The sequence below is a fragment of the Martes martes genome (assembly GCF_963455335.1).
Source record: "Martes martes genome assembly, chromosome: 12".
Classification (NCBI taxonomy): Eukaryota; Metazoa; Chordata; class Mammalia; order Carnivora; family Mustelidae; genus Martes; species Martes martes.
Window position 1 is genome coordinate 53511020 of NC_137900.1, and position 17973 is coordinate 53528992.

Genomic DNA, 17973 nt, shown 5'->3' on the forward strand with positions numbered 1-17973 from the left:
TGTAAAGCAAATATTTCCCTTAGGCAGGTCTCATCTTCTCTTTGACTTCCATTATGAAATGGGAGATAAACAATATGACTATGTAATTTGTTGTCCAAACTGGAATGAATTTGAGAGTGGAAAGTTTGCTCTTAATAATTATTTAGGAAACCAGGGCTAAAACAGAACTATTGCCCTGCCGAAATGAGATGTATTATCATCATAGTGATGAGTCACCAGGAGGACCAGTCTTGCAATATGAAGAATTGAATGCTGTTAATAAGGAAGGACATGAACATAACCAGACCTCAGTGTGATGGGTAACGATGTATTGTGCTAGACAAATTTTCCCCACATTTCCTACTTCCAGTTCCTATTTGGTTCTTCTAATATCTCCCAGTCTTATTATTGCTTATATATATTATATGTGTAATATATGTGAATTTTTATGTTCACATGTGTCTCTCCATTCTTGTGTACCCATCAGTCTGCAGTCATAGTTTATAATACCTGGCACAGCCCCATTCTTTCATCTAGAAATTTTGACCAGTAACCAAGGCTTACAAAATCATACCTGACCAGTATACACCCAGTTTGATTCCTTTGGTATGCTATAGCCTGAATGTTTTTCTAAAACTAGAACATTTTTCTAAAACTAGAACGTTTTTCTAGTTTGTGGTTTCAAACTAGAAACTCGATTATGGTTTCAAATTCTGTAAAATGAATTTGTACCTGACTTTATCAATTCCATGTTTAAACCATTGGGTATAATTATACATTCCAGATGAGGTGCAGCTTCCTGTCCACAAATCCCTGAGAGTCCCCTCCTTGGAGGATGAGGGGAGCTTTGTTATCTGACTCCAGGCCAGAAGTGACTCAACTCAGGCTGTCTCTGGAGAAGAAATACTAGCAAGGGGGCTGGGAGTGCTGGAGCTGCTCATGGTCCCACTGCTTTGTCCTGATATGTCAACAGTCTTTCAAACTCAGGAGAAAAGGGGATGCTATGTTGGGCTTTACTGTATGCATCTGTCATCCTGGAGCCAGAGTCTGCCCCAGAGTGGGCTTGAGAGGTTCAAAAGTTTAGGATAAGTCAGAGAGAGTAAGAGTCAATAGTAGACCAAGATAATGCAAGGAAAGCTCTTAGCGATGCACGGCCTGTTACTGCCCCAGACAGGATCTCTGAGTTCTTTTCCAAAGCAGAACTGAACACCTGTTCATTCCCCAGCTCAGCAGAAACTCAAGTGTGACTAACTCGGGGATGTGCCATCCTGTGGCATACTTGCTGTTATTCCCCTCTGCCTTGTGCTCTGCAGACATTGCTAATCGATTGCAGCGTGCCTCCCACCTGAGGCCTGGAATTACGTCATGCAGCCCTTTAGACAGCCTGTTAGATGAAACCTATTTCCATCTGCATTTTAGAATTAGACAATTTCTTGTTTTACTTGGTCTGGATACAAACCAGGAATATTTATGCACATTAGAATTATGAAAAATCCTGACACGAAACCATGAAAAAATTGTTTCTCCAGAGGGAAGAGCCAGCTGTGCAGTTCAACTCAGGAACTCTGGCCCTGAACAGGAAGGCCAAAAACAACCCGGATCCTACAATTTATCCAGTGCTTGACTGGAATGACATCAAATTTCAAGATGTGATCGGGGAGGGTAATTTTGGCCAGGTTCTTAAGGCGCGCATCAAGAAGGATGGGTTACGGATGGATGCTGCCATCAAGAGGATGAAAGGTCAGTGCTTGACCAGATCAAGTCAGCATTTCACTAGGGTGGGGAGAAAACTTCACTTCCTGTCAAATCTTTCCGCTATGGTCTTAAATTATTTAAACAGAAAATTGGCATGATGTCAAATACAGCTGTTCTGAACAATGGCAGGTGGTAGTTCCTTTGAGGTCAGCCAGTGATAGGGCCAGGCCATAAATATGAAGGCATGAGCTGTTTACATGCTACTGTCTCGACTCGTTGGGATGGGACAATATAGATAGATCTCTGTCACACACGGCTAACTTCAGGGGAGCACCGTTGTATCTCTTGATGCAGTGGTTCTCAAAATGGAGTGAGTATCCGAATCACCTGGAAGGCTTGTTAAAAACAAACTGTTGGGGTCCACCCTGGTTTCTGATTCAGTAAGTCTGGGGCAGAGCCAGAGGATTTGCATTTCTAATTAGCTCACAGGTGATGCTGATGCCAGGGTTTGGAGACCACACTTTGCAAACTACTGTCTTCGTGGATGATCTGCAACAGAGCTCCTGGAGACGTTGTTAGAAATTCATCTTCTTGGCCTCTCCCACTGTCGGGTCTAGTGTAGGTGAATTTCTGGGGGGACATGTGAAAATCTGTGTTCTTAACATGTGTGCTCTGTGATCCTTCTGTATGCTCCAGTTTGAAAGCTACCGACCTAAGGTCAGAAGAACTAAATCTTTTCCAGTTGTGTTCATCTCAGGACTGCTTGGTGCTTACCCACTTACCAAGATGGCTAATATACCTCCTGCGAGAAAGCAGACTGACTAGCTCACTGGCGGTCCCGGCTGTGTTCTCTTGCGTGAGGAGTTTATGTGTGGCTTGACTAGGAAGCCACAGTGTTGTTTGTATAGCATCCGGCCTTGGAAAGCCATGAATTGGAGTAGGGAATGTCATGAGCTTCTGTTGCTGGTCACCTTCACAAAGCGGGCTCTCTAAGGTTGCTGCTAGGTTTTCCTTTTTGATGACAATATGGAACCTAAAGTTGGAATTAACCCTAAATCTCATTATGTCATTGCTGCTTTTTGCAGTGTTGACAGAAAAGAAATAAAATAAAACAAATAAAATAGTGTCTGTGCTTAGGGATAGTAGTATGTTTCAAACACACACACACAAGCACACACACACAAACACGCACAATCTTGCTTAGCATCCATAAATCTCTTTTTCGTTTTGCTACGTTAGTCATGGGGAGTTTTGGCGTACAGTAAGGACAGAATGAGAGAACAGAGTATAGAATCTTGTAAAAGCCAGGCTTTTAAAATCTGAACTGAACCTGATTGTCTCATGCCCATGTGAAGGGGTGAAATAGCTTAAATGGGGCATCAGGGCAGAAACTGTCATGGGGAGAGTGATGCATTCCGAGGAGGACAATTACCGAAGTAGGGGGACAACTTGCTTATAAAGAACTTCATTTTAAAAATGCTCCCAAGAAATAAAAAATCTTAAAAAAAAAAGGGGGGGGGCGCCTGGGTGGCTCAGTGGGTTAAAGCCTCTGCCTTTGGCTCGGGTCATGATCTCAGGGTCCTGGGATCGAGCCCCGCATCAGGCTCTCTGCTCGGTGGGGAGCCTGCTTCCCTCCTCTCTGCCTGTCTCTCTGCCTGCTTGTGATCTCTGTCTGTTGAATAAATAAATAAAAAATCTTTAAAAATGCTCCCAAGGCATTGACCTTCGGGCTTCTTGTGGTAAGAACAGGGTATCTGGCCTATGATTGCCTACTAGCTAGTTTTATGGGTACCCTTAGCCCCTATGAAACATTCCTGTAATTTCCAAGCACATCCAGGCCAGCACAGAGCCACCAGCACCTAACAGTCCCCCTCTCCCACCTTTCCTATGCAATGCTATTTTTAAAAAAGCAGTTAGAGTGCTTTGTCACTGACCAAGGCTGATCGGTTTGTGCAACAACCAGAGAGCGCCTTCCCTTCAGCCTGGTTGGTCCTGGTGATCCTTCTTCTGACCCAAGTGCTAAGGGAGAGACAGGACGAAAAGACTAGAAACAAATGCAACTCAGTTTCCTGACCACCAAGCACTTCCATATAAATGCTGTTGGATTTGAGTTTCTATTTTAGCAGGACTGCTTTGTGGAAAAGCGAGTTATAATTATGGTAATAAAGCAAAGTGTCTGCATTCTTTGTGATGTTGCCCTGAAACTGGTTCTCCTGCTCAGCATATTTATTGCTGGACAGCAGCTTCAGCTAGAATAGGTAGAGTCTAAAGCGGAGGCCACTCTGTCGCTACCAAGTCATTTCACGGGGTATTTGAGAGTTGAAACGAGGAAAAGTTTAAAGCAGTGGTTCTCAAGCAGGGGTGGGTTTGCCCTTTGGGGGAACATTCAGCAGCATCTGGATACATTTTTGGCTGGGTTGCTGATATCTAGTGGGAGAAGCCAGACGTGCTGCCAAATATCCTACTGTGCACAGGACAGTTCCCAACAACAAAGAAGTGTCAGCCCAGGGTGTCAGCAGTTCCAAGTACTCTTCCTAGAGTAATCTCTGGTTTCTGTACAGTTTTCTAGACCTGATGGTGACTCTGAAGTTCCTTTGAGGGGAGCAGGACAGGACAGTTGTTTCCAAAGAGGTCTAACAGAGAGGGAATCACAACTCTTGACTTTCTTCCCAGAATATGCCTCCAAAGATGACCACAGGGACTTCGCTGGGGAACTGGAGGTTCTCTGTAAACTTGGCCACCACCCAAACATCATCAATCTCTTGGGAGCGTGTGAACATCGTGGTAAGATGCACTTTTCCTATCTTTCCTGCCAGAATTTTTTCTTTTGAAACAGGCACAGTCCTTATTAAAATCAGTAAAGATAATAATCTTAAGAATGTTATCTTTAAAAAAAAAAGTTGCCATCTCAATTGGAATGTCTAGTCCCATTTATAAACTGTGCTGAAGTCTGACAACTTTCTGGAGGTAGGTCTCGAGGTTGGATCTTTTGCCCTCTGATGTGGTTCATCATTACTGCCCGGACATTCCCATGGTTGCTGCAAACTCCCATCTTTGCTGACCCAGAGGTTTCCTTGGTTGCTGTTGCTTAGGTAAATCGGGGAAGCCTTCAGCATCAGGAAGTGCTTTGGCTCTTCTTAATTGCTTAATTGCTTAATTCCTCCAAACCCAAGACACTGATACTCTGAATGTGAAATCCATGAATGCCAATAATCAACTGTAATGTGAAAGCATTGGTGATGATTAGGATAAAATAAGAACAATAATAAGCTTATATCTGATTGAGCTTTATTTTTTTTCCAAAACCATTACTGGTATAATTATGGTGGAGCTTTACAACTACCCTATGTCACACTCTTTTTTTTTTTTTTTTAAAGATTTTTATTTGACAGAGATCACAAGTAGGCAGAGAGGCAGGCAGAGAAAGAGAGAGGAGGAAGCAGGCTCCCTGCGGAGCAGAGAGCCCGATGCGGGACTCGATCCCAGGACCCTGAGATCATGACCTGAGCTGAAGGCAGAGGCTTAACCCACTGAGCCACCCAGGCGCCCCCCTATGTCACACTCTTAAAGTTCAACTTATATTATTATTATTTTTTAGATTTTATTTATTTATTTGACACACAGAGAAAGATCACAAGTAGGCAGAGAAGCAGGCAGAGAGAGAGGAGGAAGCAGCCTCCCCGCTGAGCAGAGAGCCTGGTGTGGGGCTCGATCCCAGAACCCTGGGATCATGACCTGAGCCGAAGGCAGAGGCTTTAACCCACTGAGGCACCCAGGCGCCCTTCAACTTATGTTATTAATTCAGATATTACTGAGTACTTCCATGAGTTTACATCTCCAGGCTACCTGGGTTTCTAGTTCTGCAGGAATGCTTTCACTTAATCTCTCATGGAAAAGTTCGCGTCCACGAAAAAGCTCCACATAGCCATTATTTACAAACTTGACAACCTCTTGTTGACTTTGCAGCACAAACAGCAACAATAGAAAAGAGACTACTTCCTTTTCCTCAATTTATTAAACTAAAAATACTGGGACTTCAAACAATATATCATTCTGTGATCCAATAAGGGTGTAATTCTGAAAGCCAGATCATGTCCCTTAGGTTAGATAATGAAGTAATGACATTTATTTTTGAGGTATTTCCTGAAAAGAGTAATCAGCATGGGACAACAGTAAATGAAAAGTTTAAAAAAAAAAAAAAAGTAACCACCATCAACAGAAAAATATGTATCTTCCAAATTTTTGCTCTGTCATCACCTTAGCCCATAACTGGTTGGCTCTTAAAATTTATAGTTCAGTAAGGAAGTGAGAAAGCATTGAGGTGTATCTTGACTTACAGTGCAACATGGTACAGTGTTAGACATTTTTTTTTTGGCCCGAATTTCACTGTCTTAGAATGTCATTGAAGTTTACAATCACTTGACATTTTAAATTAAAAAAAAATGGTATACCAAAAAAATTTACCTCTAAAAGACAGTAAAATCAGTCTACTTTTCATTGACTCTAGAGATCAATGTTTTTATGGAAGAAAGTAATTTTATTAAAACAAACAATTTGGAATAAAACCAAGACAATGGACCATAACTTGTTCGAGGATCTATTGTTTTATTTGTCTCTAAAAGTTTGAATTTTCTGATCTCTCTAAGCAAGATGCAGTTTCTGACATTAGACTGTGCTGACCAGTGAGCTAATCAGCAATATGGTGACTGAGTACGAATTTCCAGGGAGGAGTAGAAGCAGGAGAGAGAATGTTACCTGGTGTGAGTCCTTCTGCCATGGATACGGAATCTTTTTCTTTTTTTAAAATAATCTCAAGAAAAGTTAGAGACTAAATGGAATAACATGCCTGGCTCATATTCGTTCTCCATCAATATTGACAAAAAAAAAAAAAGATGACGTGCACCTGCTGTCCTAGAGCTTCTGAAGGGAAACACGTTCATTTCATTCTGCTCTTCTTACTGAGAGGGTGAAAGCATTCAGGAAGCCTCCATGTTAGTCCACTGGCGGCGGGAGGAAGGGGTGTGGGAAAGAGGGGACCCCGGGTTCAAGCATGGTGCCCTTTAAGCATGACAGGAGCATGGAACTTCCATTCCTCCTGTCGCCAGCATTCCTGAGGTTGGTACCGCTAGACCTATTGCTTTTAGATACCGAGTTTTATAAGCAGTTCCCAGGACCATCGCCCATCTCAGAAATTTCACAGCTGTTGAGAAGGTGATGTCTCTCCCTTTCGCCACAGGCTACCTGTACCTGGCCATCGAATATGCCCCCCATGGAAACCTCCTGGACTTCCTGCGCAAGAGCCGAGTGCTGGAGACCGATCCAGCCTTTGCCATCGCCAACAGCACCGCCTCCACACTGTCCTCCCAGCAGCTTCTCCATTTCGCAGCAGATGTGGCCCGGGGTATGGACTACTTGAGCCAAAAACAGGTTTGTTGTAAGGACCTTGCTTTGGACATCTTTCCTTTAGAATTCTCTCCAGAATTAGAGTTGAGTTAAATCTATGCATTTTTCAATTCCTCTTCCCCAGCAATTCCCTTAGAATCTCCCAAATTTTCATGGCTTTGTTACCGTTCTATTTGTATAGAAGTTAAGGCCGAACACTGGCAATACCTGTATTTAGTGAATGTCGGCACATGCATTTGGTGGGGTGCCTAACCCAGCTTCTCCTGGGTCCAAACGACGCACGGTAGCAGAGGACTTGCATGACAACAGGAAGATTTAGTGACCTGGGTTTCTTTTCTTTCTTTTTTCTTTTTCTTTCTTTTCCCCCATGAAATGCTTCCCAAGACATGGCAAGACATGGTCATTTGGCAGAATCCACTGAGGATTTTGGAGGGGGAAGTTTAAGGGACTTGGGATCCTCCCTTCTCTATTTCCCAGAGTTCTTGCCCCACTGGCTCTGTGCCAGCAGAATGAAGCGAACAAGCAAAAATGCTGAAAATACATGATGTTTTTTAAAATTTCAGTTTATCCACAGGGATCTGGCTGCCAGGAACATTTTAGTTGGTGAAAACTATGTAGCCAAAATAGCAGATTTTGGATTGTCCCGAGGTCAAGAAGTGTATGTGAAAAAGACGATGGTAAGTTCAGAGCACAGACACGGAGAACGTCCTCCCCAGGGCCCCTCCCTCTCGCGATGGCCCTTCTCTTGGAATACCTCCATTCTTTGGTGACTCGGGCACCTGATTGTGTACCCCAGGAGTTAGTGCCCTGGCCCAGCAAACATCCCTTCAGAGTTTTGATTCCTAAAATGACCGAGGGCTCCACATTTACCAGTGAAAAGCCACCGTCACATGTGGCCAAGGGATGGTATACGCAAATCTCATGGTGTAGGGGCTCTGGTCTGCTTCTAGGCCAGACCCTTAAGTATCTCACCCAGAAACCTCTGAGGAGCTCCCTCAACCCCCTTTCATGTACAGCAAGCGTAGGAAGGGCAAAAAAAGGCATTTAACATACTTTCCAAATATAAAGGAAATAAATTAATGAGGTTCCTGAATCACAAGGAGGCCCTGGAGAGAAATTCATAACTTCTAAAGCCTACGGAAGATGTCCCTCTTCAGCACAAGTTCTCCACTGTCTCTCCAAGCCCACATCGAATCCACATTCTCCTGATGATACCTCCTCTCCCAGATAGTGATATTCAATCTAGACGTACAAGATCCCAGGAGAACTTCCCCCCAGTAGGAGAGAAGTGGACTCCTTCTGCTTTTGTGGCCCAGTGTAAATCATAAAGCCCCAGAAATGCCCCTCCCAGGGACGTGAGAGCTGGGTGACAACATGGCGCCACCCTTGCTTTCCCTGTGTGGGTGGGTGAGTGCGGGACCTTGGCACTGACAAATCCTGTAGTCGTCACATGTGTTTGGTGGCTCTACCCCAGTGGCACGGCTCCCCCTTCCCGAGGGTTGATGGACATTGCTCGGGCTCAGCTTCCCTGTGACTACGGCAGTTTTCACACGGTCCCTTTATGTTTGTGGGTAACAAGGTGTCTCGCCAGGCTCAGGCTTCTGTATTTATCCTCTTATTCAGGTCTTTTTTTTGTTTCTTGTTTTTCCCAATATACTTATTTTAGTTACTGACAAGATAATAAACAATATTCAAGAATGTTTTGAAAAGGAAATGACCCATTGTTCACTCCCTTGACCCATTTTATTTTTCCTTTACTTACTGCCTTCCACAAACATACATATTTTTATATGGTTACCATCCCAGTGAACATAACCATTTTGGATCTTTCCAGTCCCTTTTTGGATGGGGGTTTGAAGTGGGGCCCCTTCGGCCTGTAGAGACCATTGCACACAACCAGTGGGACTCCAGATGCTTATCGATGGCAACGCTTTCAGAAGCCATAGCCACCTCCTTGACGGCTGGCTTCCATGTAATACTTTTTTCTCTTGTTCTTTTCAGTTTTTCTGAATTTGCCTGACCCCAAACAGGCAATGTTTCTCTGCAGAGGGACTGGGCTTGTCTTAAGGAACCAGGACCCGCCCCTCACCCATTCACTCCCACTGTCCGTGCTCCTTCTGGGCCACCTGAAGCTTGGGCTCTCCTTCACAGAGCTCCTCTCCTTGCTTCTGTCTGGCATTTGGGGGGCTGTGGTGCTCTGGGTGATGGGGTAGAGGCACTGACACAGTTTACCCCACAACCTACACATTTTATCTGGATCCTGTCCTCCGATTCCTAAGAAAAATGCTGCTTTGCTTGGCATTTCATAAAGGGCAGGGATTTCGGCAGTCTTGGAAGGTTTGGGGGAAATGCTTAGAGGGTTAGAGCACTTAGGTAGGTCAGAACTTAATTCTGTCTGCTAGCAGCTGGGTGAAGTGTTGTGGCAGCACCAGGTCTAGGAGGAAAGACACAGGGACAGCCCGGGCTGAGGAAAGGTGAGGGAATGGAGAGAAGCAAGCTCCCGGCAAGAAGGGTGTAGTGTGGCGAGTTACCACCAGAGGGCAGAGTGGCCACCTTCCCTGGCCTACCCTTTAAATCCGCGATTTTCCACTCCTTGCACTCCAGAATCTCTGGGAAGCTTTCAAAAAGTACGGATGCGGAGTCCTATGGCTGAGATACTATGATTCAGCTGCCTTGGGATGAGGCTCCTACATCAGTTTCTGTTTTTTAAGTCCCCCAGGTGATGCTAATATTGGAAATGCTGGAAACCAACATACTAAGTGATTTGGGGCTTTTTATTATCATGGATAGATCCATCCCCTTATCATTGGTTTATTTATGACTACAGTGTTTCATGCCTGTGCTAGGTTTTGGGGTAACATAAATTGAGCTAGTCTCCACTTTTAAAGAGCTCGGACGCACAATGAACAATTGTTAACGGTGGGTGAGTGCCAAGGGCCAGGAGGGCACAGAGGAGGAACACACACTGAACTGAGCCCGAGTGGAGTCATGAGGGCTCCCTGGAGGAGGCCAGCTCCTGGGTTTTACAAATGTTAAATAGATATTGGAGACACAGGAATGAATTGGATGACCTGGAGGGTACAGTCTATATAAACACTTAGAGGCAAACATTCAGGTCAAGTAATTCAATGCGGCTGGAGTGTAATGCAGAGAAGGAGAGTTAAAATTTAGGGTGGGAGGAGGAAAGGGTTATAACGTCTTCTTGTAGATTCTTGAATTCCAGCTAAAACATTTTGGATTCAATTAGGGACTTGAGATCTTGGGACAATAAGGGACACTGAAGAACTTTAAGAAAAGGAACCACACGGCTGGATTTGCCATTTCGAGTGATCGGTCTGGCCGTGGTGAGGAGGACTGATCCTTAGGGAGTAAACTCTGAAGGAGGAAGCTCAGTTAAGAGGTTGTCCTCAGGTAAGAGGCGATGGTGGCCTAAACCCAGGAGAGAGAGCAAGGGGAACAGGTGGAAGTGGAAAGACCCAAAAGATGTCAAATGAGAAAAATAAAAAAGTGAACATGGAAATTAGTCATTGGGAGGTGTGAGGTCAGAAGTAAGGTCAGAAGCTAGCAGGTACCTAGAAGCAAAGACAAGACAGAAAATGTCGATGACGCCTTCCGTTCCTGTGGAGGGGAAGAAGCAGCTAGGAAAACGGGTTGGTGGTGGGGAGTGGTGGGCATGGAGTGGAGGGAGGCGCGAATGTTGAGGATACACTGAAGGAGGAGGTTTGAGAAGAGACAGTTTTATAACTGACCTGTAAGGTAGCAATCAGGCCTTACGATCGGAAAGAGCTTCAGAATATCACTGCTTCAGAATATCACTACTTCACAAAGATCTGGGAGACAAGGGCACGTTCAGGAATAGTTTTTGCGGACCAGGGCACAGCTGGTCTCAGGATGGTTGGTCTGGGAGAATGCCTGCTCCTGTTTCGGGGGGGCTGAAAAGACCCCCCACATAGTGCTGGTGTGGCCCCACCTCTTGGCTCCTGTGGGCTGAAACACCACTGTTGGAGCTTGGACAAAACCCTGGAAGGGAGGCAGCCATCTCTCAGGAGGGCCCATGAAATTCTCTGGGTGGGTCTTTAGGAAGGCAGCCCCCAAATCACTGTAAAACTAGGACTAAAACCTAGAAGTCAAACTTCCCAGTGTCCAGTCCACATTCATTTTTCCCAGGTTGGACTTAAAGAAATGGGGACAGTCTGGATAGAGTCAGGGCCGGGCCCCCAAAGGATGAGTGTCTCTCACCACACTCCAAACCCAGTGAAAACTGCACTGACAGGAAATTATTTCTTCCTCCACTGATGTGCATGCGCACCGTTCCCTTTGGTCTGAAATGCTCTTCTCTCCCCAGGCCACCTGCTGAACCTACACATCTTATAGGACCCAACTCCGAGGTCCCCTTGTCTGAAAGTCTGCCCCATCTCCTCCAGGCACAGTTGGTCACCTGACATCGCCTGAGCCTTTCCCACCTTACAGTTTAATTCCTGGTTTCTCTGCCTCCCTCCCCTTTCAAACCTCTGAGAGACACAAAGTGAATAAATGAAATGCCCACCAAGAGAGCACACAGCCATCCACACACATACATGCCCATGCTTACAATTCTTCTTCTTTACGTAAAACTCCTGTAGGGACTCCTTGAAATAAGCAGGGCTTAATCTTTGCATGTCTTTGAATTTGAGAATGCTCTTGTGCGTGGCACATACAGACAGCAATTCCTGATTCTACCACCCCATATGTCTGGGAATTCTAAGTAGAGTTCCCCGTGGTGCTTGGGTGAAGCAGGGCTCCAGGCAAGCTACATGCCTTGGGCAGGGTCCCTGTCTTGACTAAGTGGCATCTCACTTTGTTCTCTCCAGGGAAGGCTCCCGGTGCGCTGGATGGCGATCGAGTCACTAAATTACAGTGTGTATACAACCAACAGTGACGTGTGAGTACGCCTTTTATTTTGAGGGTTTTTTTTTCCCCCAGGAAAGTAAGCATTTGACAGAGGTCTTAATGAGAGGCAGGAATATGATGTCCCTCTGTAGAATAAAGCTAGTTTGTAAGCCCAGGAAATAAATTAATAGTCTACAAAATACAGCCTCAGAGTAGATAGACTGTTCTCATGGTCAAGATCATTGGGGGCAGGTTGTGGTTTTCCTTCTGCCTGTCAAGGGAAAGTGGTGACTTCTCGATCACCAGAGAGTCAAGGGGCGTGTGGGGTTTCCTGTGGTTCCACATCCCCGACTGAGTTCCGCCTACAGGTGGGGGGTGAGGGGGCAGCCCAGACCAGCTGCTGGGGTCAGAGGTGGCAGGGGCAGAAGGCAGGCTGGGTCTAGAGAGCGTCTCTGCTCGCAGCCTGCAGGGACGAGTCTCAGGCTGGCGGTGGAAGGGAGGGTTGGGAGCGAGACCTCGGCTGTCTGGCCCATACCTTTATTGACGGCAGGAGAAACTGAGGCCTTGAGGGTTGAGGTGACTTGTCCAGGGAGTTTAACTTCTGCCTGGGGAAGGGCCGGGGGCTGGCGAGTACTTGTGTCCTCACTGCATGCAACATGCCTCTGGGGTGTCCTCTCACTTCCTCTCTGTGACTGAGGCAGCAGCTGGTGTCCCCACTTTCCGAACACACGAAGAGGCCTCAGGCGGTTCAGTAACTTGTCCCAGGTCATGCGAGTGTCAAGGTGGTAGAGCTGGAATTTAACTCTAGTCTGTCAGCTTGGACTTGCCCCTGCCGCCCTGACGCTGTCCCGTGCTCTCCGCCTGAAGCGAGTGGGGCCTCTAACGCGGTTTCCCTGTTAGATTCCTGATCTTGGTGGAAGAGGAGAGAAGCACATGCCCTCGCGGGGCCCTGTCCCAGGGAGCACACACTTAACACTTCCTTTTCGGCAAAGTATCAGTCACCCTGACTTTTGAGGCAGGAAACTAACCTGTCAGCTTGTCTGCTGGTGACTGGTCTCCCCGTTGTGTCCCCTGCAGGTGGTCCTACGGAGTGCTGCTCTGGGAGATCGTTTCCTTGGGTGAGTGTCCACGTTCATCTACGGCGAGGCTTCAGGCGCCTGGAGCCGGCCCTCCCGGGCCCCCTTGCTGTGTCATTCCACTGGTGCCATTTTTACGTATTTCTGTATTTACGTGGCACCACCAGATAGGACTGGGAAATAGAATTTGATAGGTTTCTGTTTTTTCCCGTTTTTCTTTTTTGAGAGCCCTGTATCTAATGTCATACCTGATACTAACAACCTGGTGGCTGTGAGCTACACTAGAGCTTGTCTTTGTGGGCGCAGAGATGTCCCAGAACTATCGCTCGTACAACTTGAAGACGGCACACTACACAGCCGTGAGAAGTCCTTTCCGAAGGCCAGTTAATAGCTTGTGAAAACGTGTGTGTCAAAACTCAGCAACTGCCTTACACTAGGACCCCCGTTGTATAAATACTGCCCATGAAAAACCCGGAAAGACTACACCAGAGTGATACACACTATTGCTTGCTCTCTCCCTACTTTTTTGTACTTTCCAAGTTTTCTATCATTGGACAGTAACTATTACAGATCAAACAGGAAGTGGATAACCTAACGGCAGACTCCCAAGTAGGGATAAGATACCGCTCATTGGTGCGCTAGACAAGTTGTGTGGGCTGACTCAGGGAGGAGAATAGCCCTGTGAGTAATAGCCCTGGGAGCCCTGAACTGGATCTTTCCACCAAGGGGATGGCCGCCCTGTGACGCGGTTGGTGGCATCTGGGCAGCTGTGCTGTGTGGTGGGTTTGCTCAGAGGGGAGGGTCACGCTGGGTGGGCACCTCCCTTGCCACACCCTTTCTCCCCATCTCTCTGCCTGAGAGGCTTGAGGCAGGAGACCCTGTGTGCCAGCTAGTAGGGCCTGAGGGTGACGTGGTTTTCTGTCTTCCAGGTGGCACCCCCTACTGCGGGATGACATGTGCAGAGCTCTACGAGAAGCTGCCCCAGGGCTACAGACTGGAGAAGCCCCTGAACTGTGATGATGAGGTGTAAGTCAGCCTCCGCACTGGGGCCATTTCATCTTGACCTCCCCCGCATTTCTTGAACACACAGACTCTCATGGAAGGGGTATCTGAATCATACACACGTCGCCATCCCAAACAGCCAAAATTGAGGAGGGGGGTAGGGGGCTCCTTAAACTCAGAGCATGGTGCAGTGGGCAGGGAGTGAAGAGCTTTATCGGCATAGAAATCCAGCAGGAGTTTAAGGCAATGATATCAGGAAGATGGAAATGAGGAAAGGCCCCCAAATGCAGAAAAGATCTGAAATTCATAAATAAATGCATGAAACCTTGAGGCTAGCTTTGGAGATAGAGATTTCAGAGCTGTGACGTTAGGAAGATGGATTTCTTTAAAATCACAGAATCTTGATTCTGCAAGGATCATTTTCCAGGAATAAGAATTATTTCCTAGGGACGAATGAGTAGCTTTTGTGAAACCACCATTCCCAGAACTCCCTGAAGGAGCTGCTGCCTGAAGGGCATGATGTGAAAGGACAAGGCGCTGGGCTCCGCGAAGAATTTATTGTCCACATGGAGTTACTTTCTGAGAAAGCGTGGTATTCCTTAGGTCTCTGGTACGAGAGGCATGAACCTAGACTACACCAGGTTGCTAGACTTCTGTGCCTGTAGGTTTCCCTTAAGACATTCGTTTCCTATGTGAAATTTTGAGTCCTACCCTCCAACATCGCTTCTTTTAAAAAAAAAAATTATTAACATACAATGTATTATTAGCCCCAGGGGTACAGGTCTGTGAATCCTCAGGCTTACACACTTCACAGCACTCATCATAGTCCATACCCTCCCCAATGTCCATAACCCAGCCACCCTCTCCCTACCTCCCTCCCCCCAGCAAACCTCAGTTTGTTTTGTGAGATTAAGAGTCTCTTATGGTTTGTCTCCCTCCCGATCCCATCTTGTTTCATTTTTTCCTTCCCTACCCTCCACAGCCCCCCATCCTGCCTCTCAAATTCCTCATATCAGAGAGATAGTAGGATAGTCCGACATTGCTTCTATAGGTGTAGGGTGGGTCCCAGGAATCTGCATTTTAATGCAAATGGTGCTGACCACATTGGGGGGTGTACTGCCTTAGACCAGTGCTTCCACATGGTGTTCCCAGGACATACAAGATGCAAAGAGGTAATATAAGAGGGACGGAATTCTATGGTTGCTTACGTTGGGCAAGTTCCAGGTTAAGTCAGGTTACACAGGTTTTTTGTTTGTAAGGGCAAGACTTCTCAAGCTTTGACTCTACTACTCCCTAAGGAGGAGACGCAATAGGTGGGAATCTTGCAAATTTATTTAAAAGATTTATTTAAAAGATTAAAAAAAAAAGAATTATTAACATTTTGAGAGATGTGGCATTCCAAGGGAAATGCTGCCCTAGATGCATGCATGAGTCGGTTCTTTCCAGATCAGAAGAGCTGAGACCAAGATCCTGCAGGAATGGCACTCAGGATGGGCACTAGTTTTACTGACAGAAGAAACGGGGACCGGTGGGGGGAGGGGGGAGGCCAGAGAGAAACTCGATGCTGTACTCCTGTGCTGCCGCTTAAGCGCAGATGCCCACGTGTGAAATGGCTCCCTCTCTTCTCCCGTTTCGGTGCCCCACAGCAGGACAGGCCCAGGACTGAAGCAGAGTCACGGAGTTCACTGCTTAACCCTTTGTGTTCACAGGTATGACCTCATGAGACAGTGCTGGCGGGAGAAGCCCTACGAGAGGCCCTCGTTTGCCCAGATCCTGGTGTCCTTAAACAGGATGTTAGAAGAACGCAAGGTGAGTGCAGAGTTCCGGGCAGGCTCCTGAGTCACAGTTCATCACATGTCCCGTATCGTTAAAAAGAAATAGCTGATACAGTTCAACAAGGCGGGCTGGGTGTAGCCTGAGGCAATAGAGGGACATAAAGGACATGGCCCCCAGCTCTGAGGATGTTACAATGTCCGAGTTAATCAGATTCCCATTAAAGAGAGAGTCACTCAGTACAACAGATAGAATTACCTCTGAGTTAGAAGGAACCTCATCAGAATGGAGCCTGACTCTTGAATTTTGCAGAAGAAATCTATACAAAGGTGAGAATGATGTGTCCAAGGGCACACAGCCGGTAACCGGTACAGCCTGGTGTGCAGGTTTCTAGGGGGCAGGGGCAGGAATTCTATAAAAAGGTCCAGCAGGTGGTTGGCTGTACAGATCTGAGGGTGAAAAGACAAATCTAGGTTATGGAACTGGACGGAAAGTTACCACCACCCGAGTGGTAATTAAACCAGAGATGTGGGTGAGGTCAGAGAGAAATGGGGACTGAGAAATAATCCTGAGAGACTGGGACATTTCTGGGGAGGACCACACCGGGACAAGAAAGAATGGCCTAGAGACTGAGGAGAGTACGAGTGTGAAGTCTTAGGTGCAGAAGGCCAGGGATGCACTTCAGGAAGAAAGCCGGCAAATACAACATGGGGGTCTGGGGACAGAAAAACGTCACCCAGGTACCTAGTATTTGAATCAAAACAAGTTAAGAAAACTAGGGTCTGATGATTCCTGCCCCTGGCAGTGGCAGGGCACTTGTTGAGTTCTAACCACTGTGGTTCTACACCACTCTTGCTCTCGTAGACCTACGTGAATACCACGCTTTATGAGAAGTTCGCCTACGCCGGGATCGACTGCTCCGCTGAGGAAGCCGCCTAGAACAAACCACACCCATCTGTACGTAATGTTGCCCCTTCCCCGGCCCGTCAGACCCTTGATGCCAAGAAAGCCAGCAAGACTCTGCCAAGAGAGGGGACACAGAATATACAAATGTATATATATTGCTGTATGTCTGGGACGAGACCACAAAAACCTGTGCGTGTGAATCTGTAGGACCCTTCGACTCTACTAGGACTGTATATACCGTTGTGAGTAAGAATGTGCTGAACTCAGAATGCCTGTTTGTGGTTTCATATGCAATAATATATTTTTCTAAAAATATGGACTTTACAGGAAGGTGTGTGAGTACAATTATTATGATGCCTAACTCATTATCATTCTGGATTTTTTTTGGATATTTACCTTCATAGTGAATGCTGTAAAATGTTTTGCTGTATAGAAGAAAGATGTTAATAAACGTCACACCAACCCTTATGGCACCGGTGAGGAAAGTGGGGGAAACATGTTCGTTCTATCAGGACATAGTTGAACACTGAAAAGGGATTCTTCAATCCCTCAACTGTAGAAGCCATTTCAATGTCATTTAGTCATTGGACCCCTCTGTCATGTGTGTCCAGAGCCCACGGGTCAATCCAGAGTGCTACCGTCTAAAAGGGGACTCAACTCTCCTTCAGTGCGTGTCTAAGGAACTTTAAAGAAGTACAAGTTTGGTAAATCAATGGACTTTAGTTTTAGTTTCTCTGGTGACACTGCTTTGTGTATTTTAAGAAATTGAGTAGGAAGCCTGGGGATCTATTTGGGAGACCTGTGACATTCGTACCAACAGAACACCCCTGCACGTACTGCACATTGTAAAGTTCCCGTGCTGATCAGCTGTGAGTCTGCAGTTTATACGGTAGGCACACATTGCCGTGAGATCTCATAGTAAGTGAATAAATGTCTTGCGTACCTGTTTTTTGTCTGGGAATGTTTCTCCTAGGTCATGCCTGATGTCAAGTTCCCGCCCTATAACTGTGTCAGTGAGATGCCTGTAGCGCGGTGGGTGGGGCCTCCAGCTGGCAGGACTGGAAACATGGAGAAGTGTTCTGGCAAGCGCATTCTCTTGCAGCAGCACCCTGTGCCTCCAGTAATGCGCCAATGTCCACTGAGGGCTTAGAACAGCAATCTTTTTTTTTTTTTTTTAAGATTTTATTTATTTGACAGACGAGATCACAGGTAGCCAGAGAGGCAGGCAGAGAGAGAGGGGGAAGCAGGCTCCCTGCTGAGCAGAGAGCTT

The 17973-nt window shown here is 46.4% G+C and overlaps 1 protein-coding gene across 2 annotated transcripts in view; it reads left to right on the forward strand.

Annotated features, from left to right (window-relative positions):
* The window catches only part of TEK (TEK receptor tyrosine kinase), a 102807-nt gene extending 85145 nt beyond the window's left edge, over window positions 1-17662 (forward strand). Inside the window, exons 15-23 of one of the 2 annotated variants that reach the window (XM_080820385.1) lie at window positions 1509-1719; window positions 4348-4458; window positions 6911-7101; window positions 7641-7754; window positions 11928-11998; window positions 13024-13064; window positions 13952-14048; window positions 15734-15833; window positions 16662-17662. In XM_080820385.1, coding sequence (XP_080676511.1) covers window positions 1509-1719; window positions 4348-4458; window positions 6911-7101; window positions 7641-7754; window positions 11928-11998; window positions 13024-13064; window positions 13952-14048; window positions 15734-15833; window positions 16662-16736 — 1011 coding nt within the window. In that variant the 3' untranslated portion in view covers window positions 16737-17662. The remainder of the gene's footprint in view (window positions 1-1508; window positions 1720-4347; window positions 4459-6910; window positions 7102-7640; window positions 7755-11927; window positions 11999-13023; window positions 13065-13951; window positions 14049-15733; window positions 15834-16661) is intronic. The other variant, XM_080820384.1, reaches the window with a different exon arrangement.
* Window positions 17663-17973: the final 311 nt, after the last annotated feature.